General features: G+C 38.1%; 1 protein-coding gene across 7 annotated transcripts in view; it reads left to right on the plus strand.

Annotated features, from left to right (window-relative positions):
* Positions 1 to 21657, plus strand: part of NFATC3 (nuclear factor of activated T cells 3) — a 138611-nt gene that overhangs the window by 57696 nt on the left and 59258 nt on the right. For all 7 annotated transcript variants that reach the window (XM_072815646.1, XM_072815623.1, XM_072815610.1 and 4 more), the window contains exon 4: positions 14574 to 14773. In XM_072815646.1, coding sequence (XP_072671747.1) covers positions 14574 to 14773 — 200 coding nt within the window. The remainder of the gene's footprint in view (positions 1 to 14573; positions 14774 to 21657) is intronic.

The raw sequence follows: 21657 nt of genomic DNA on the forward strand, positions 1-21657 counted from the left end.
CTCCCTTGTACCCTTCCTAATTTGTATCTCCCAATCAAAGGTAATCATGCTTCTGACTGCTTATCATCATAGATTCATCTTTTTATTCTTGAATTTCATATGTATAGAATCATACAGTATGTTTTATTTTCTGTCTGGCTTCAACATTACGACTGTGAGAGTCATCCACTTTGGGGGGATAGTTTTTCTTTTTCTTTGCAGTATAGTATTCCATTGCATGAATTAGCTGTAATTTCTTCATCTGTCTCCCTGTTCATAGACACTTGGTTTGTGATCACTTTCGGACTATTTTGAATAAAGATAGTATGTTCTTTTCTCTCTCTCTCTTTCTCTCTCTCTTTTTTTTTTACATATCTTTTTACTTTTAATTCCAGTATAGTTAACATACAGTGTTACATTAGTTTCAGATGTACTACACCTATATTTTGATAGACAAAAACATTCACTTTTTTTGCTATATATCCAAGAGTAGAATTGCTGGTATTTCAAAGTACCTATACCAATTTCTACTCCTAACCAGCCATATATGAAGGTTTCAGTTACTTCACATCCTCATCAACACCAAAACTTTGGTTCCTGGTATTTTTTAAGCATTTCAGTAGTGTTGTAGAGGAATCATACTGGTTTTGATTTGTGGTTTCCTGGTGGCTAGTGATGTTGAACATCTTTTCATGTTTGTCAAACATTTGACTGTCGTCTTTTGTCCAGTGCCTGTTCATGTCTCTTGACTAGTTTTTAAATTGTCTCTTTTTCTTACTGATTTGTAGGAGTTTTTAATATTTTGCATGTAAGTTTTTTGTCAGAACAATGTGTTGCAAATAAAATTTCTTCTCGTCTTTTGCTTCCTTTTCCACTTTCTAATTGTGGAAGTTTTTAATTTTAATGAAGTCCAAGTTATTAGTCTTTTTTTATGGATAGTGCTTTTGTTTATTTTTTAACATTTTATTTGACAGTGCGCACACATGCACACGTGAGAGTAAGCACAAATGAACGGGGGGGGGGGGCATGAGGAGGCAGAGCAGGAGAAGCAGGCTCCCCGCTGAGCAGGGAGCCCTACATGGGGCTTACTCCCAGGGCCCTGGGATCATGACCCAAGCTGAAGGCAGGTGCTTAACCAACTGAGGTGCTGACATGTGGCTGGGTGGTGCTTTTTTTTTTTTTTTAAGATTTTATTTATTCATGAGAGACACAGAGAGAGAGGCAGAGGCATAGGCAGAGGGAGAAGCAGGCTCCATGCAGGGAGCCTGACATGGGACTCGATCCTGGGACTCCAGGATCATGCCCTGGGCCAAAGACAGGCACTCAACCGCTAAGCCACCCAGGGATCCCTGGGTGGTGCTTTTATATCCTGTTCAAAAATCTTTGTTTAGAGATGCCTGAATGGCTCAGTCATTAAGTGACTTCTCAATAATATTATTGACTCCAGTCCATGAAAATGGTCTATTCCTCCATTTATTTGGGTATTATTTAATTCCTCTTGGCAGTGTTTTGTAGTTTTCAAAGTAGACATTTTTATATCTTTTGTTATTTCCAGTGTTCACTGTTTTTTACACTATTTTTTATTCCATTTAATTTTTTGTTTATAGAATACAGAAATGCAGTTTATTTTTTTATGTTGACTTTATATTTCTTGACCTAATAGTTTATTTTAGCTTCTTTTGGGTTTTCTAAATAGTCAACTCATCTTTGAATAATGAGTTTTACTTCTTCTAATTTTTATACCTTTTCCCCCAAAATTTTTGTGGTAAAATACACATAACATAAAATTTACCATCTTAATTATTTTTACATATACAATTTAGTGGTATTTAGTGGTATTAAATGTACAACTTTGACCACCATCCATCTCTACAGCTCTTTTTATCTTGTACAACTGCAATTTTTATTTTATTTATTCATGAGAGACACAGAGAGAGAGAGAGAGGCAGAGACAGAAGCAGAGGGAGAACAGGCTCCATGCAGGGAGCCTGATGTGGAACTCAATCCCAGGACTCCAGGATCACTCCCTGAGCCAAAGCAGACCCTCAACTACTGAGCCACCCAGGCATCCCTATTTGTGCTTCTTCTAATCAGAAAAAAATCACTTTTTTGTGGTGCTTTTTAGTTTATAAAATGTTTTCTCATAGTTTATATTTAATATTCACAAAAGTTCTTTGAAAAGGGCAAGGCAGGGATCCCTGGGTGGCTCAGCGGTTTAGCGCCTGCGTTTGGCCCCCGGCCTGATCCTGGAGTCCTGGGATCGAGTCCCGCATCAGGCTCCCATCGTGGAGCCTGCTTCTCCCTCTGCCTGTGTCTCTGCCTCTCTCTCTTTCTATGTCTATCATGAATAAATAAATAAAACCTTAAAAAAAAGGGCAAGGCAAGTACATTGTGCCAGAGATTTGAGATTACACGTGATATAATTGATGGAGATCTTAAACTTAGGTCTTTTGACTCTGCTGTTCTGGTTTCTGTTGTACCATATTGCCTCTTGTATTACAGATAAGTTATAATTTCATAGTGCTTTTCATTTTATTAACACTTTCACATTGTCTCATTTAATTCTCCAGATAAGCCTTTTTAGAAACCCTGAATTAAAGTCACGTGCTGTTTCTACTACCTTTATAATCCCTAGTAAAAATCTTAGACCTATTATGGCCATAGTACTTTACACAGAGTTAATACTAAGTAAACATTGATCACTGCTCTGAACGCTCATGAAAAGTAGCAGAATAAGAGCAAGAGAGAGTGCATGAGTTGGGGGAAGAGGGAAAGGGAGACAATCTTAAGCAGACTCTGTGCTGAATGCAGACACTGACACAGGGCTTAATCTCACAACCCTGAGGTCACTACTGAGCTGAACCAAGAGTTGGTTGCTTAACCGACTGTGCACCACCCAGGTGTCCCTGAAGTAAATAATCTTATTTGTTAATATGATCTGCAGCTATTTAATAGATTGAAGCCAGTCTGCTGCTATAGCTGGGAATTTGGGGGGGGGGGGGGATCAGACATGTTTCCTTCTCCCATGAAGTTTACAGTTTGGTGAAGCTTGCAAATGAGATAATAACGATAAAGTAGGATGGAGGAAATTCATATCCTTAAGAAAGCAAATAGGTGAATGGGTTGAAATGGCATTACTTATTTGAGGAATGTTGATAGCTCATTAATAAACAATCATTAGCCAGAGAAAAGGTAGATATTAAGAAAGGAAAAATATTAAGCAGAGGGAAGAGTTTAGAACTGCACTATCCAATCCAGTAGTCACTAGCCGCATTTAAATTTAAATTAATCAAAATTAGGGATGCCTGGGTGGCTCAGTGGTTGAGCGTCTGCCTTTGGCTCAGGGCATGATCCTGGGGTTCGGATTCGAGTCCCACATTGGGCTCCCTGCATGGAGCCTGCTTCTCCCTCTGCCTATGTCTCTGCTTCTCTCTCTCTCTGTGTCTCTCATGAATAAATAAATAAAATCTTTAAAAAAATTAATCAAAATTAGAAATTCACTTCTTTAGATGCATTAACAGCATTTCAAGACTTGGTAGAAGTGTGGCTAATGACTACATTGTCTTTTTTTTTTTTTTTAAGAGATTCCCTCTCCGTCTGCCTCTTATGCTTGTGCTCTCTTTCTCTCCGTCAAATAAATAAAATCTTTTAAAAACAACAAATGAAAAAAAACTACATGTACATCTTATTGTACTGTGATCATTTTATTAAGGCATAGATATTTTGCATTTTAAAAATTAAGAGAGCCAGTGAAAAAAAAAAAAGCGAGCGAGTGTGCATTGGTGGGGGGCAGAGGGGAAAGGAGAAGCAGACTTCCTATACTGAGCAGGGAGCCTGACACAGGCCAATCCCAGGACCTAGAGATCATGACCTGAGCTGAAGGCAGATGCTTAACAGACTGAGTCACCCAGGCGCCCCAAGGCATGGACATTTTGAATGTTACCTCAAAAATTACTGAAATTTTAAAAATGGGGATTGTCGAGGCACCTGGATAGCTCATTCATTTGGCATCTGACTCTTGATTTTGGCTTGGGTCATGATCTCAGGCTTGTGGGATCAAGACCTGAGTTAGGGATCCCTGGGTGGCGCAGCGGTTTGGCGCCTGCCTTTGACCCAGGGCGCGATCCTGGAGACCCGGGATCGAATCCCACATCGGGCTCCCGGTGCATGGAGCCTGCTTCTCCCTCTGCCTATGTCTCTGCCTCTCTCTCTCTCTCTGTGACTATCATAAATAAATAAAAATTTAAAAAAAAAAAAAAATAAAAAAATAAAATAAAAAAATAAAAAAAAAAAAAGACCTGAGTTAGTCTCCATGCTCAGAGCAGAATCTGGTTGAGGTTCTCACTTTTCCCGTCCTTCTGCCCCTCCCCCTGCTTGCTCGCTCTCTCTGAAATAAATAAATAAATCTTTAAAAAATAAAAATGGGGATTATAGAAATTTTTCATATTTAGATTGTATTTCCTCATGCACCAAGATCCTTTTCCAGGTGATGATTGTTTATATGTTGTTACATGCACATTTTCAGTTTGAAGCAGTTTACTTATGGAAATTTAATTTTGTGTTTTTAGTATCTCTATAATGTGTTCTCATGTTTCTAATATATTCAGATTCCCTACCCCCAAGTAATTTAGCAGAACTGATAATAGAATTCCTCTTATTGAAGCTACTCTAGTTTGTCCTATAGTGACCTTCGGGCTTTAACACTCCAGCTTTAGTTAAATTAAGCAGGCACAGACCTTTGCTATGGAAACGATACAGAAACATAACAAACAACTTGGCTTACTTTCTTCTCCAAAGCGGAGGGTGGCCTGAAGAGAGGTATACTGATCCTAGAAGAAAATTTTTTGAGAGTAGTAGTAGCAGCAATAATTTGTTTATGGCCTACAACATAATGCTTATCTGAAAATGAAATGGGAAGACAATCTAATTTATTTGACTCCTTAAAATCCCTAAGATACATAGGAGAAACTGTACTTTTCATATGCTATATAGTATACATATGCTTGGAGCAGATGCTGACTGAAGTACGTGTTATGAAATATATTCCCTTTGAAATCTTATATGCATGATTACCTTCCCCCATCACTGGTTTATTTTACTATCGAAGTATAAAGGACAGGTGGCTTATGTCTTTGCCAAGCGGGTATTAATGTGAGTCATCTAATATGACTAGGATACTTTGGTATATAGTACTTACTGGTACGTTATGTGATATTTGGGTAGCTTATTAGATGGCAATAAAATTTTTACTTGTATTTTCTATTTTAGACTTAACTATTTTTTGAACAGTCTACTTTAGTGGCTATTCTAATTTAAGTAATTCTGTTGACTAACCTCATGGTTCTTTTGCTCCACCAAATTGTACTCTTTACTCCAAAATTCATTCATTCAACAATGATCGAACAAGCATCTGTAATATGCTAAGTACTGTACTATGCTCTGGAGATAACTAGATGGACCCCTGTCCCTTTCACAATACTTAGAGGAGAGTGGCAAAATTGTTGCTATTTCTTCCTCTATGTAGATGAACATTTGGTTCCATGGAACAATTTGTTCAATTGGATTAAACATGAAAGAGCAACAGGTATAGCAGAAAGGAGTAGCTAATCACTTATTAACCATACGTTTCCAATTTTTTCTTTAGTTAATTTACCTAGGTTTTTTTTTTTAAATTCTGATTGTGTTGGCATTTTATTTTTCATGGATTTTTTTTTTAAGATTTTATTTATTTATTCATGAGACACACCCACACAAAGGCAGAGACATAGACAGAGGGAGGAGAAGGCTCCCAGAAGGAGCCCAATATGGGACTCAATCCTGGATCCCCCAGGAACAGGACCTGAACCGAAGGCAGACATTCAACTGCTGAGCCATCCAGGCGTCCCTCATGGATTATTTTCAATTTAATTAAAGCTATATAAAATTTATCAACTTATTCTATGAAAATATATAAAAGGAAATCACACCTGAAAATATTGAGGGGTGCCTGGCTGGCTTGGTCAACTCTTTGTTCGTTTTAAGATTTATTTATTTTAGGGAGAGAGAGTGTGCACAGGAGGGAGGGGCAGAGGGAGATGGAGAGATAGAATCTCAAGGAGAAACCCTGCTAAGCCCAGAGCCTGACACAGGTCTCAGTCCCACGACCTTGAGATCATGACCTGAGCCAAAATCAAGAGTTGGACACTTAACCAACTAAGCTACACAGGTGCCCTAGAGTGTGCAGTGCTTGATCATGGGGTTATAGGTTTGAGCCCCACATTAGGTGTAGAGATTACTTAAGTAAAATCTTTAAAAAAAAAAAGAGAATATTGATCGATTTCTTGACTATATAAGTATTTGCAGAGAACTGCAACTTCCAGTTTAATATAGTAAATTGAACACATGTGTTTTACTTTCATTAGAGTTTAGACAGCTGCAACTTAAGCCTGTTGGATAGAAAGAATCAATAAAAAATCATTTTACAGCAAAAAATCCTGGAAAGTCTCAGAAATTTGAGGCAATGAATATCTCTGAAAGTGGGATGTGAGCTGGATCTGGAAACAAAAGGATTGGTTGAAAGTCTATAAAAGAAGTAGTTAGACTTCCCAGATTTTTCTCTTATGTGGCATAGACACATGATAAATACTGTCTTACCCTGTGAGAATATTGCAGATTTACTTTTCAGAAGGAATGAAGTAGAGATTCAAGGTTCTAGAATTACTGAAGGCAGAGCTTGAGAATCTGTACAGAAAATGGAGCGGGTTAAGAGGGGTGGCATAATGAAAGTCTACATACTGAATAGGGAGACTGCTCACCCCTTTTCTCAACTCCTCAAATGCTTATTAACAAGTTTATTCTTCAGAGACAGGCGATTGAAAGATTTGATTTTTAGACAGACTGGTCAAGAGAAAATACCTGTGTGCCTCTTGACTTGGCAAATCTTCCAGACTAATGATCATATTCAACCCCACTCTTTAAAAAACAAAACAAAACAAATATTTTTTAATACTATTTTATTAACCTGCATGGATAAATTTAAGAATATCGAAACAATGCTATGATAGTATGAGAAAATAAATTTAAAAACTACATTATAACAGAATAATTGTGTTTCAAAATGAAAAGGCTTGATATTGACTGTAGAAGACAATGAAATAGTTAGATATTTGTACCTGCAGTATCACTGCAGGTGTTGCAGATATGAAGGCAGATACATGTTAATCAGCAACCTAAATTCCATTAGGGAGTAGCATTACTGGCAATGACATGATTTTCTGAAACGATGAACTCTTGGTAAAGTTTTCTTCGATTTATATGGTAGTTACATTCATTAAACGTATTAAAACTGCAATTTTTTTTATATATACTAAGGAGTTGGATTCTAAATTCATAAACTTTTCTATATATATATATAAATATATACAGGACATTCTGAAGTTCTATGCAACATAGGCTAGTTCTGTACTTGGAAGAACTAATTATCTCATGCATTGACAGGAATTTCAGTCTCTGGCCCCTTGTCATAAAATGCTTGTAATGTACCTCACTCATGTTGCCATGTTCATTCATTTATATATTGACTATGGCTGTTTTTGTTGTGCAAAGATGGCAGAGTAGTTAAGATAGAGAACATAGGTGGGGGACGCCTGGGTGGCTCAGTGGTTGAGCATTTGCCTTTGGCTCAGGGCGTGATCCTGGAGTCCCAGAATCTAGTTCCATATCGGGCTTCCTGCATGGAGCCTGCTTCTCCCTCTGCCTGTGCCTCTGCCTCTCTCTCTCTCTCTGTGTCTCTATGAATAAATAAATAAAATGTTTTTAAAAAATAAAGATTTTATTTATTCATGAGAGACAGAAAGAGAGAGAGAGAGAATAAGGCAGAGACATAGGCAGAGGGTGAAGCAGGCTCCATGCAGGGAGCCCAACGTGGGACTCGATCCCGGGTCTCCAGGATCACATCCCAGGCTGAAGGCAGGCGCCAAACCGCTGAGCCACCTGGGCTGCCCTAAATAAAATCTTTAAAAAAGAAAAAGAACATAGGTGATACGTCACTTCACACTTCACTTAGGACACTGCAAATCACAGTGTTGCAGTTAAAACTCGGTGTATTTCAAGTCCTCAGAGTATTGCTATACTGGAACTTTCATAGTGCATACTTATGTCAAAACAAAAGAAAAATAGATTTCAAACGTCATCCTTTTAAGGCACAATAGATTGTATTATTTTGTTATCAAAATAGATAGCAAAGCATTGTGTTTATTGTTCAGTAACGTGGCTGGCTAAAAGAATATACATCTTATATAGCCTCACATTTCCAACTAGCTGTATCACTGTTGTTTTGAATATACTAAGACTAACGGTGAAAACATTACCCTCCCCCAAACTTGTTCTAAATCATTGACTTGTTTACTTTTTTTGCTAGTGATACCACCATTCTCTTGGATACTGAATCTCAGAACTTTTGTTTTTAAGAGGTTATTTATTTGAGAGAGAAAACATTAGTGACTAGGTGGGGGAGGGGCAGAGGAGAGAGCCAAGGAGAAGGAGACTCCCCACTGAGCAGGGAGGCCAATGGGGGGCTCCATCCTAAGACCCTGGGATCATGACCTGACCTGAAGGCAGACACTTAACTGAGCCGCCCAGGAGCCCCTGAATCTCAGAACTTACAGCTTCTTTTTTCCTTTCTCTTTATTATTCTATATATAGTCAGTTAAAAAAATCTCTTTATAAAGGGAAAGATTTATTGTATTCATCCCTTTCCATTTCTATTCTCTATTATGTTCTTACTTCTACTCTAAACTTTCAGTACACATGATGTTAGTACTTAGTGCTTCAGCCTCTTAGCTGATTTTCATGATTCTGTCTTTTCCCTCCTTCATAGAGCCTTCTTTGATTTTTATCATATGCATCCCAACATTCTTTTTTGTAGTGCCTTTTAAAGTCTTCACTAATTTCTTAAAGTTTAATACATGCCACTTTGTTCTTTATTTTTTGTCATCTATATAGTATTGGCTAAAGCAGTATCACTGCTATTCAATATGGATATTTCCCTAATAGATCCTCAGTTAAAAGAAGAAGGGGTAGAGGAGTGAACAAGACAGAGTTTCTGCCTTTTTGGAACTTTATGCTACTGAGGAAAACAGATAATAAATGTATAACACAGGGCAGCCCCGGTGGCTCAGCGGTTTAGTGCTGCGTTCAGCCCAGGGTGTGATCCTGGAGACCCAGGATCGAGTCCCACGTCGGGCTCCCTGCATGGAGCCTGCTTCTCCCTCTGCCTGTGTCCCTGCCTCTCTCTATGTCTCTCATGCATAAATAAATAAAATATTTTTTTTTAAATAAATAAATGTATAACACAGGGGATCCCTGGGTGGCTCAGCGGTTTAGCGCCTGCCTTTGGCCCAGGGCCAGATCCTGGAGTCCCGGGATCGAGTCCCACGTCAGGCTCCCAGCATGGAGCCTGCTTCTCCCTCCTCCTGTGTCCCTGCCTCTCTCTCTCTCTCTCTGTCTCTCATAAATCAATCAATCAATCTTTAAAAAAAATGTATAACACATTTTTAAAAAAAGATTTTATTTATTCATGAGAGACACACAGAGAGAGGCAGAGACATAGAGGGAGAAGCAGGCTCCTCGCAGGCTCCTTGCAGGAAGCCCGATGTTGTCCTCGATCCCAGGACCCCGGGATCATGACCTGAGTCAAAGGCAGAAACTCAATCACTGAACCACCAAGTGCCCCTATAACACATTTTTTTAAAATTATTTATTTCTAGAGAGAGATTGTGCGTACATGCATGAGTTGGGTGAGGAGCAAAGGGAGCGGGAGGGAAAGAATCTCAGACTCCCTGCTGAGCACAGAGCCTGACATGGGGCTTGATCTCAAAACCCTGAGATCATGTCCTGAGCAGAAATCAATAATAGCACACTTAACCAACTGAGCCACTTAGGTGACCCTGTGACACACTTTTCATGGTGATCCATACTATAAAAAATAATGAAACAGGATAAGGGGATAGTGATAAGGTATTTTAGGTAAGGTGATCTTTTCTGAGGAGCTGACATTTGAGTATGGAACTGAAGGAGTGAGGTAATATGAAAATCAGAGAGAAGAATATTCCAGAGTGATAAAGTATTAAATGTGAAAGCCTTGAGGTTAGGAATGAGCTTAGGTGGTTCAGGCAACAAGGGCAGAATAATCAGAGCAGATTGGGGAAGGGAAAGGAGTAAGATATGGTAAGACAAGTTAGCTAGAGTTCAAATCGCTTAGGCCTTATAAATCATCACAGGGCATTTGGATTTAGTTGAATGTTGCAAGGAAGCCATTAGAGTTCTGAGCAGGAGGTGAAATTATCTAGTTAAAGTTTGTTCTGGCTCCCAGACAGTGAATAGGCTGTAAGGGAGCAAGAGTGAGAAGTTATAAGGCCATTGCAGTGGTCTAGGCTTTAACTGCTTTTCTGTAAATGTTACAGTACTGATAACCATCCTAAGTAAATTATATTACCCAATAATAGGCAGAAATCTTCATGTTGTTTCCTGGGGAGAGGATAATCAATGATGATGTTGCTTGGTTACAAATTCCACTATAAATCTGGGAATGGACAAGCAGGAGTGTAAAGTGTTCACCTGAAAGACCTCATAGTGGACTAAAACTCCTTCTACCACATTTGAACTCTGACTACATTATATACCTAGAATCATGGATGCAGACTAATAGCTAATATTTGTTTATCGCTGCCTACATGATAGCACTGTACTAGACACTTTATATTTGATATCATGTGTTAAGCTAATTTATAAGCCATAGTACAGAAACAGAATTTTTTTTAAAGAGTATTATAAAATCTGAGGCTTGGAAGTTTCGTGGTTTGGAGCATTGTCCAGCCATCCAGCCCAATACTGCCATAGGGAAAACATCACTGACACTGTGACTCATGTCCACAACTTGTTCTGACAGTGCTTGAGAGTGCCAGAAACTCCACTACTGCCTCGAAGAGCTAGATACCTCCACTATGTATACTTAAAAAATAGACTTTATGCAACCTCCAATATTTTGTCGCTCCCTTGCTGGTTTAATGGATTTCAACAGCTGTGGAACAAATCTTTCTCCCACTTGGTGGCTAAAAGTAGGAGTGGAGATTACCGAGAGAGATCTTTCTGAAGCTTGTGAAACAACCAAGTACAAGGATGCCACTATCTCAAAGCAGAGGTATCAGACTAAAGGTGTAACAAAACCCAGACATAGGGACGCCTGGGTGGCTCAATGTTTAAGCGTCTGCCTTCAGCCCAGGGAGTGATCCTGGAGACCCAGGATCGAGTCCCACGTCAGGCTCTCTGCATGGAGCCTACTTCTCCCTCTGCCTGTGTCTCTGCCTCTCTCTCTCTCTCTCTCTCTGTGTCTCTCATGAATAAAAAAAAAAAAAAAAAAAAAAAAAAAAAACTAACAAAGCATATCCAACTGCACGTTAAAACAATTATACAGCATTGCCTAGAGGAATTTATCCCCATAATGCAAAAGGTGCCCGAACATAGGAAAATCAGTTGAGATAATACACTGCATTAATAGAAGGGATAAAAAACCATGTGATCGTCTCAGTTGACACAGAAAAGGCATTTGACAAAATTTAACAGCCTTTCATTTAAACACACACACATACACAATCTAGGAAAGGGGGAAAATTCCTTACCACGAAAGGTCATTTAGGGAAAGCCTACAGCTAACATCATACTTAAGTAATGGTAAAAGACTAAAAGCTTTCTTCTCAAGATTAGGAACAAGGATGCTCAGTTTCACCACTGCTGTTCAAATTTGTACTAGAAGTTCTAGTCAGAACTATTAGACAATAAAAAGAAGTAAAATAAAAGGCATTTGAATTGGAAAGGAAGAGGAAAAACTGTATTCATAGATGTTCTTGTACATAGAAAATCTCAAATCATCCACAAGAAAGCTACTAGAGCTAATAAACAGAGTATTTCAGGGTGGAAGATCAACACATACAATCAATATTTGTGTTTCTGTATACCACTGTTGAGCAACCTAAAGAGGAAATTCTATTTATTTATTTATGTATGTATGTATGTATGTATTTATTTAGAGGAAATTTTAAAAGGCAGTTCCAGTAGTATCTAAAGGAATTAGGAATAAATTGAGCGAAGGAAGTGTCAAGATTTGTATGCTGAAAACGATAAAATATTGCTGAAAGAAAAATATAGATGGAAACATAAGATAAAAAATAAAATATAAGTATATGGAGAATAAAAAGATACCCATTTTTATAGATTGGAAAACTTAACATTGTTAAGCCATCAGTAGTATTCCAAAGCAATCTGTAGAGTCAGTGCTATACCTACCAAAATTCCAGCAGCCTTTTTTGCTGAATGGGACAGTGTATTTTCAGATTTTTTTTTAAGATTTTATTTTTTCATGACAGCCATAGAGAGAGAGAGAGGCAGAGACACAGGCAGAGAGAGAAGCAGGCTCCATGCAGGGAGCCTGACGTGGGGACTTGATCCCGGGTCTCCAGGATCACACCCCTAAACCGTTGGGCCACCAGGGCTGCCTGTATTTTCAGATTTGTATGTAATTGCAGTAGGCCTCAAATGGGCAAAACAGTCCTGAAAAAGAAGAAGAAATTTGGAAGACTTACTCATCCTGACCTGTAACTTACTACAAAGCTACAGTATTTAAAACGCTGTAGTACTGGCATAAAAACAAACCAATGAAATAGAATTGAAAGCCCCCAAATGAACTCTTATGTATATGGTCAATTCATTTTCTGTAGGGGGCCAAGACTATTCAGTAGGGGAAAAGGACAGTCCTTTTCAACAAATAGTGCTGGGGAATTGGATATCTACATGCAAAATAATGTAGTTGGACTCTTACCTTACATCATAAACAAAAATAAACTAAAAATAGGGGATCCCTGAGTGGCTCGGCGGTTTAGCACCTGCCTTCGGCTCAGGTCGTGATCCTGGAGTCCCGGGATAGAGTCCCGCATTGGCCTCCCTGCATGGAGCCTGCTTCTCCCTCTGCCTGTGTCTCTGTCTATGTCTCTGCCTCTCTCTCTGTCTCTCATCAATAAAGAAATAAAATCTTTTTAAAAAAATAAAAAATAAACTAAAAATAGATTAAGGTCCTAAATTTAAGACCTAAGAGTATAAAACTCTTAGAAGAAAGCATCAAGGAAAGTCTTCTTGACTTTGGATTTGGAAATGGGTTTCTCAAGTATGATACCAAAAGTACAGGCAACAAAAGACAAAATAGATAAATTGGATTCCATAAAAATTAAAAGCTTTTGTGCACAATACCAAGAAAGTGAAAAAACCTATAGAATGAGAGAGAATATTTGCAAATCATTTATTTGTAAGAGATTAATAGTTCAGATTATATAAAGAACTCTCAACTCAAAAGCAAAACAGATACACATGTACACCCAAATGTACCCCCAAAGAATGCTGATTTTTTTTTTTTTTTTTTTTTTTTTTTTAGAATGCTGAATTTCTTTTTGCTTACTAAGCAGTCACTTAACTTGGTTAGAGTCAACCTGCAGAACCTTTCTCTTTCTGGTTGGTGGCAGTTTATAATCTCATTTCAGTTATGTTAACCTTACACTTCTTGGGATTTAACCTATTCGTGGATGGTTCCCAGGTCAACCAAAGGATCCGGCAAAGCTTACATGTATATTTTGGAGCTTCCCTTCTCTGGCCGTCTCCTTTCTTAGATTTCCCTCTTACTCTCCAGAGGCTGTGGTTGTCCTATATTTTCTCCTTAATTCTTCAGACCCTTCAGACCGTAGATTTTCTATAGGAGTTTAAGCATGGTCTGTGGCCTTCTCAGGTAAAAAGCCTTAATGAGAAACACATTTTTCCTTACTCGCTTCATAAATGTGTCAGTTTGCTTCCAGTAAGTGCTTTCTTTGGTTACCCTCCATGCTTTCAAGTCACTCTTTATGTTTCTTCCAGTTTGTAATTGTTATCTGCATGATAATAGGTCAGACAGGTGCTACTCTGCCATCAGATTGGGTAGGTGGAGTCTCCCTAAGTGCCAGGCTCTGTTTCTTTTATTTTCCTTCTTTTTTGTGGTTACTGTTTTTACCTCCAACACTTTCTTCAGCAATAATGAAGAATACCAGAGAAAGTCAAATAGCTCAGCCTGTTAAGTCAGTTGAAATTTTAAGTTGGTAACATACATAATAGGGTTTTGAGATTTTTCTTTTCTGCTAAAACAAACTGTCTCTGATTTTAAGAGCTTATTAGAGGAGCTTTCTGTAACCAGTCTTTTAAGTCTGGTCTGGATAGTTAATGTTGCATGGAGTACAGAATCAGCATTCATTTTGGTTTTTCACAGCATTCTACAAAGAAGGCTTTGCAAAATTGTTATTGTTCTAGCTATTTATACAAAAAACAACCAAATCCTCATCTCTTTGTAACATATCCCAACATTCTATAATTCATAAACTAAAATTTGGAAGATTGTTCACTTATTACTTTTTCTTATTATCTTTTTGAAATAACATTTTATGTATCAATAATATATGTTATAGATATAATAGACTTACCATTGTAAGCTTATTGTAAGTACATGAATAATAAGTTGTATTTTTCCATTTTTTCTTCCTCCTTAGCTCCTGGGCTATAGTGAAAAGCCGATAAATCTACAGATGTTTATTGGAACAGCAGATGATCGATATTTACGACCTCACGCATTTTACCAGGTCCATCGAATCACTGGGAAGACTGTTGCTACTGCAAGTCAAGAGATAATAATTGCCAGCACAAAAGTTCTGGAAATTCCCCTTCTTCCTGAAAACAATATGTCAGCCAGGTATCTTGAAAAATACCTTCAAATGGATAGTTCTTTTTTTTTTTTCTATAAAGCAACTTTCAGAAAAAAAATATTTTTTAAATTCTTTTTTAGTACAGAAATGAAATATTCATTGTTCTAAATTAACTAATACTATGTAAGTAATCATAGTATATTTGCTAATAAGGTTAGGAGGAAATTTCCAGAAAAGAAATTCAATTTACCAAAAGTTTATGAACCATGTAATACCAGCCAAGCATTATGTTAAATGATAGAGAAAAATATATATGGACTTCTTGTAGTTGCTTGCAGTCTAGTAGAATAGACAATAAAGTAATAATTGCAGTACAATTATTATAATGTTAAATTTCCTTAAAGGACACTTTGACTCTATCTTCAGGTATACTGTTTGACTCGTTTCCAAACAAAATGAGGTGGCTAGCTTCGGAAGGAGAATCCTTTAGAGTTTTGTTCAAGTTAGGATTATATGCAGGATATTATATGTTAGATTTTATGTTAGAAAATGCAGTTGCTTAAACATTAGATGCTTCGTTTGTTATTCCATAAAAAAAGGTACAGAGATAGGCATTTTAGGGCTAACACAACGGCTTCATAAGTCATTGGGGGGCCCCCTCTCTGTCTTTTCTTCCCTGCTATTTTAACACGCAACTTCTAGCCCCAAGATACAGGAACTCTAGCCATCACAACTGTAGTCCCAAAAGGAATAAGGAAGAAGGGATAAGAGGAAGGGTAAATGAAAACTTCCATCTGAGTTAGCCTCTTTATTTTTTAAGTAAGTTTGTGCCCTGTGTGGGGCTTAAAATCACAACCCTGAGGTCAAGTGTTGCATGCTCTACCATCTGAGCCAGCCAGGTACTCCCGAGTTAGCCACTTTATTTTTTTTTAAAGCTTGATTGATTGATTGATTTATGATAGACACACAGAGAGAGAGAGAGAGGGAGAAGCAGGCGAGAGAGAGAGAGAGAGAGAGAGAGAGGCAGAGACACAGGCAGAGAGAGAAGCAGGCTCCATGCCAGGAGCCCGATGTGGGACTCGATCCCGGGACTCCAGGATCGCGCCCTGGGCCAAAGGCAGGCGCCAAACCGCTGAGCCACCCAGGGATCCCCGAGTTAGCCACTTTAAAGAGCTTGTTACAGAAACCTATGCAACACATCTCATTATTCATCCTTGTATATATACAAGAAACATCTGGGATTTTTGTTTTGTTTTGTTTTTACCTGAGTATATTACTACCTCTAACAACATAGGGACCTATTACCAAGAAAAAAAGAGGAAAAAGAAATTTATTTTTTTATTTTTATTATTTTTTTAAGATTTTATTTATTTATTCATCACAGAGAGAGAGAGAGGCAGAGACACAGGCAGAGGGAGAAGCAGGCTCCATGCAGGCCTGACATGGGACTCGATCTCGGGTCTCCAGGATCACAACGCATGCTGAAGGCGGCGCTAAACCGCTGAACCACCAGGGCTGCCCGGAAAAGGAAATTTAATTTTAATTTGTCACAACTAGGTGTTTGAAACTTACAGTCAGGTTTGTCACGATTGTTTCAAACTACGTTATGGACCTTTCTTAAAATGGCAGTAACATCTGTCCCAGGCTATTATTGTAATAACAGTTATATAAAATAAGATTTTGGTCTCTAGCTCTCTTCCTTTAAATTCATATTTAAATAACTTTTTGAGTGAACCGAATATACCCTTGAAGGCATAGCAATTTGTGATATAATTCTATCATTATAAAATAAGAATTGCCTTAAGAAATAACTTATCTTGGGGTGCCTGGGTGGCTCATTCCGTTTAGTGTCCAGTTCTTGATTTCAGCTTTGGTCATGGGATCGAGCCCCACATTGGACTCCACACACAGTGCAGAATTTGCTTGTCCTTTTTCCTCTGCGCCTCTCCATGTACACATGCTTTCTCTAAAATTAATAAAATCTTTTTAAAAAGGGGACGAGGAAAAGAAAGAATTTATGTGTTTACCTACTTCTTTTTTCTTATTACCTACTTCTTACCAGAAAAGACAAGTTAATATAAATTGAGATAAAACCTTATTTTTATCTACTTTGTTCACATAGACAGTACGCAAGAACCCAACTCAGTTCTCTGCCTCCAGACATCCTATTTGACACATTTTCAAATAAGGTGAGGTGGTCAATGAGAACTGAATGAGAATGCATGCATGTAGACTTCTTCCCTTTTATTCTGGAATATTACTTTTTCATTTGGCATCAAAAGCGTATGACTAAACAGTTGCAGTAGCTGCCAGGGTGAATTTAAAACAGTTTTGAATAGAGAATCTAGAAATGGCCCCTCAACTCTATGGTCAACTAATAAATTCGACAAAGCAGGAAAGACTATCCACTGGAAAAAAAGACAGTCTCTTCAATAAATGGTGCTGGGAAAATTGAACAGCCACATGCAAAAGAATGAAACTAGACCATTCTCTTACACCATACACAAAGATAAACTCAAAATGGATGAAAGATCTAAATGTGAGACAAGAATCCATCAAACTCCTAGAGGAGAACACAGGCAACACCCTTTTTGAACTCAGCCACAGTAACTTCTTGCAAGATACATCTATGAAGGCAAGGGAAACAAAAGCAAAAATGAATTATGGGACTTAATCAGGATAAAAAGCTTCTGCCCAGCAAAAGAAACAGTCAACAAAACTCAAAGACAACCTACAGAATGGGAGAAGATATTTGCAAATGACGTATCAGATAAAGGGCCTAGTACTCAAGATCTATAAAGAATTTATTAAACTCAACAGCAAAGAAAGAAACAATCCAATCATGAAATGGGCAAAAGACATGAACAGAAATCTCACAGAGGAAGACATAGACATGGCCAACAAGCACATGGGAAAATGCTCCTCATCACTAGCCATCAGGGAAATACAAATCAAAACCACAATGAGATACCAGCTCACACCAGTGAGAATGGGGAAAATTAACAGGACAGTAAACAACAAATGTTGGAGAGGATGTGGAGAGAGGGGAACCCTCTTGCACTGTTGGTGGGAATGTGAACTGGTGCAGCCACTCTGGAAAACTGTGTGGAGATTCCTCAAAGAGTTAAAAATAGAGCTGCCCTACGACCCAGCAATTGCACTGCTGGGGATTTACCCCAAAGATACAGATGCAGTGAAATGCCAGGACATCTGCACCCCAATGTTTATAGCAGCAACGTTCCCAATAGCCAAACTGTGGAAGGAGCCTCGGTGTCCATCAACAGATGAATGGATAAAGAAGCTGTGGTCTATGTATACAATGGAATATTCCTCAGCCATTAGAAATGACAAACACCCACCATTTGCTTCGATGTGGATGGAACTGGCAGGTATTATGCTGAGTGAAATAAGTCAATCGGAGAAGTACAAACATTATATAGTCTCATTCATTTGGGGAATATAAAAAATAGTGAAAGGGAATAAAGGGGAAAGGAGTGAAAATATCAGTGAGGATGACAGAACATGAGAGACTCCTAACTCTGGGAAACAAACAAGGGGTAGTGGAAAGCGAGGTGGGTGGGGGGACGGGGGGACTGGGTGACAGGCACTGAGGGGGGCACTTGACAGGATGAGCACCTGGGTATGCTATATGTTGGGAAATTGAACTCCAATAAAAAAATAAGAAAGAAACAACAGGTGTCTAATAAAAAGTATCTTGAATCTAAAAATAAAAATAAAACAGTTTTGAACCATCTTTTTTTAAGAACTCATAAAACTGATCCCTACAAGATAGTTTACAGGCCATGTTACCACATTCATTCTTCTGGATATTACAGGCACTAGACTTGAATCTAGTTAAATAGAAAGTTACCAGAAGCTTCTTATGCCTTTTAACTTTGAAGGATTAAGAAATATATGAATAACTTTACACCAAAAACAAAAAGAAAAAAAAAAGAAATATATGAATAACTTCATAATCTGAAAAAACAGTATTAAAGTACTGTGTCTTAGGTTAGTCACATATACATACCCACAGAAACTTTTCAAGTTAAAGGGGAAAAGCTGGGGCAGCCCAGGTGGCTCAGTGGTTTAGCACCTGCCTTTGGCCCAGGGTGTGATCCTGGAGTCCTGGAATTGAGTCCCTTGTCAGGCTCCCTTCATGGAGCCTGCTTCTCCCTCTGCCTGTGTCTGCCTCTCTCTCTCTGTGTGTCTCTCATGAATAAATAAATAAAATCTTAAAAATAAATAAATAAAGGGGAAAAGCCGGTATTTCCTGATAACATGATAGATTTTGCTTTACCCAACAAGGAGAGACCTATAAAAACTTTATCACATTTATTTTTTTGCCTTGGCTTCCAGAAGTTCACAGTCAAGTTCAGTTATAGTAATTCTAGTAATTTGTATAACCCTAGATTTGGAATACATTTGCTGTTCCTTCTATTTAAATTTTTTTCTATTTTTCCTTGACCTTATTTGTATTTATATTGTAAAATCCCTCATCCTTTCTAAAAATAATGTATAAATCAATAAATTAAAGAAGAAAGTGTGGGTACCTGGGTGATTGAGTCGGCTGAGCATTTGCCTTGGGCTTGGGTCATGATCCCAAGGCCCTGGGATGGAGTCCCACCCATATCAGCCTCCCTGCTTAGCAGGGTGTCTGCTTCTCCTTCTGCCCTTCCCCCCTGCTCATGATCTCTTTCTCAAATAAAATTTAAAAAAAAATTAAAAGAGTATAGAAGTTTCTAAAATTTTCAAGAAATTGGGAAAGCTTCACATATCAAATAAGTAGCTAGGAGGGGTGCCTTGGTGACTCAGTTGGTTAAGCATCTAACTCTTGATTTTCGCTCAGTTCATGTTCTTGGTTGAGATTGAGGCCTGCGTCAGGCTCCATGCTCAGTGGGGTGTCTGCTTGAGATTCTCTTTCTCTCTTTCTCTCTGTCAAATAAATAAATCTTAAAAACAAAATAAAACAGAAGAACCAACTTGGAAGCTACCCAAACCTAAGGAAACTCTTCCATGTATCTTAGATAATAGAGTAGCTAATGATGAATGAGCCTTTTTTATGTAACAACTAATTATAAGGATAAGCTACAGTTACTGAATGTAGTGTAGTGTCACATAATGGTAGATAAAAAATTTATGAATGATAGATAAGACCATTGTTCAAAGTAATTTATGCATAAGTGAGTTATAGGTATGTATTCAATGACTCTAAAAGCAGTAAGATGGGAGAAGGTTGGTAGATAGTCCTCTTTGTTTTGCCTATTGTCTCACAGTCATGGTCATGTCAATACTATCTTGGATGTATAAGACCCTTTATTTAAGACCATTATACTAACCCATTGCTGTAAGCCACCCTACAAGGTACTTTAAATATAGGATGCCAGTATTCATTGCCTTATCCTATTTGTAACTCCTTGTTTTTAAAACTAGATGCATATGGATATGGCAGCTTTGTACTCTGATCTAAAATATAGTTATACTTGGGAGGTGCCTCGGTAGCTCAGATAGTTAAGCCTCCAACTTTTGATTTCTGCTCAGGTGATCTCAGGGTGGGGAGATCAAACCCCATGTCAGGCTACACCCTAAGCAGAGTCTTCTCTTATCAGTCTCCCTCTACACCCTCTCCCTGCTTGTGCTGCTCTCTCTCAAAAGAAAAAAAGAAAAAACTTAATAAAAACCCTGATATAAATAAAATATAGTCATACTTTTAAACAGAATTAATAGTTTTTATTTCTCTGTATATTTCTTACCCAAAGTTTTAAGATTGTCATTTTTCATATTCTTATTCCAAACTTCCGAACCTTCTTCTAGATACTTAGGTCTCTGATAAACTACCTTCCCAGGGGTCATGAGTGGCTCAGTCAGTAGAGCATGTGACTCTTGATCTCTTGATTCCAGGGTTCTGAGTTTGAGCCCCGTGATGAGGATAGAGTTTACAATGAATGAATGAACAAAAAAATAAAACTTCCCTCAAAACTCAATACAATGGATGATCTCTGGTATTTCCCCTTAAAGACTCACGTTGGCATATTAACATGAATAATCACTACTTGATATAATTTGATCAGTACTGCTTTGATCTAAAGTACAAGGTTTGGGTGCCTGGGTGGCTCAGTAGTTGAACCTCTGCCTTTGGCTCAGCTAGTGATCCCAGGGCCTGGGATCGAGTTCCGCATCAGGCTACTCACAGGGAGCCTGCTTCTCCCTCTGCCTATTTCTCTGCTTCTCTCTGTGTGTCTCATGAATAAATAAATAAAACCTTTAAGAAGAAATAAAATGCAGATGTTTAATATTAAATATAATTATTATCCATAAATGGCAAATACTTACTTTCAAAAGTGTTTCCTTTTTTTTGGAAATTTCTTCTCCTTTGTCTTTCTGAAAATGAAAATATTCATCCTTTTGGAATTCTTTCTTGTGCTTTACTGGTTTTTACCTTGATTACCTAGTTCTATAACACATACTGTCCTCATAGCAACTGGTGCAGCCTCCAGGCAGTGAACACTAGAGTTGGGACTGTTGGTAGATAAAGCAAAAGAATGAAAAGGAATACCGTAAGAGAGAGTAAACTTTAACTAGAATGTTGATTATTGGGATGCTTGCGTGGCTCAGCGGTTGAGGGTCTGCCTTTGGCTCAGGGCATGATCCTGGAGTCCAGGGATCAAGTCCCACATTGGGCCTCTGTGTAGAGTCTGCTTCTCCCTGTGCCTGTGTCTCTGCCTCTCTCTCTTTGCGTCTCTTATGAATAAATAAAATCTTTAAAAAAAATGTTGTTTATTAGTTATCCTTTTTCATTCTTTCAAAATGTGACTACAAACATATATTGTAGATATGTCGTTTCTTACCCTGTGTGTGTCAAGCAGCCAGCCATACACAAGTCATAAATTTGGAAGATAATGAAATATTAGATCTTAAATGTCAAAAGTTT

Source organism: Canis lupus, chromosome 3, assembly GCF_048164855.1.
Source record: "Canis lupus baileyi chromosome 3, mCanLup2.hap1, whole genome shotgun sequence".
NCBI lineage: Eukaryota > Metazoa > Chordata > Mammalia > Carnivora > Canidae > Canis > Canis lupus.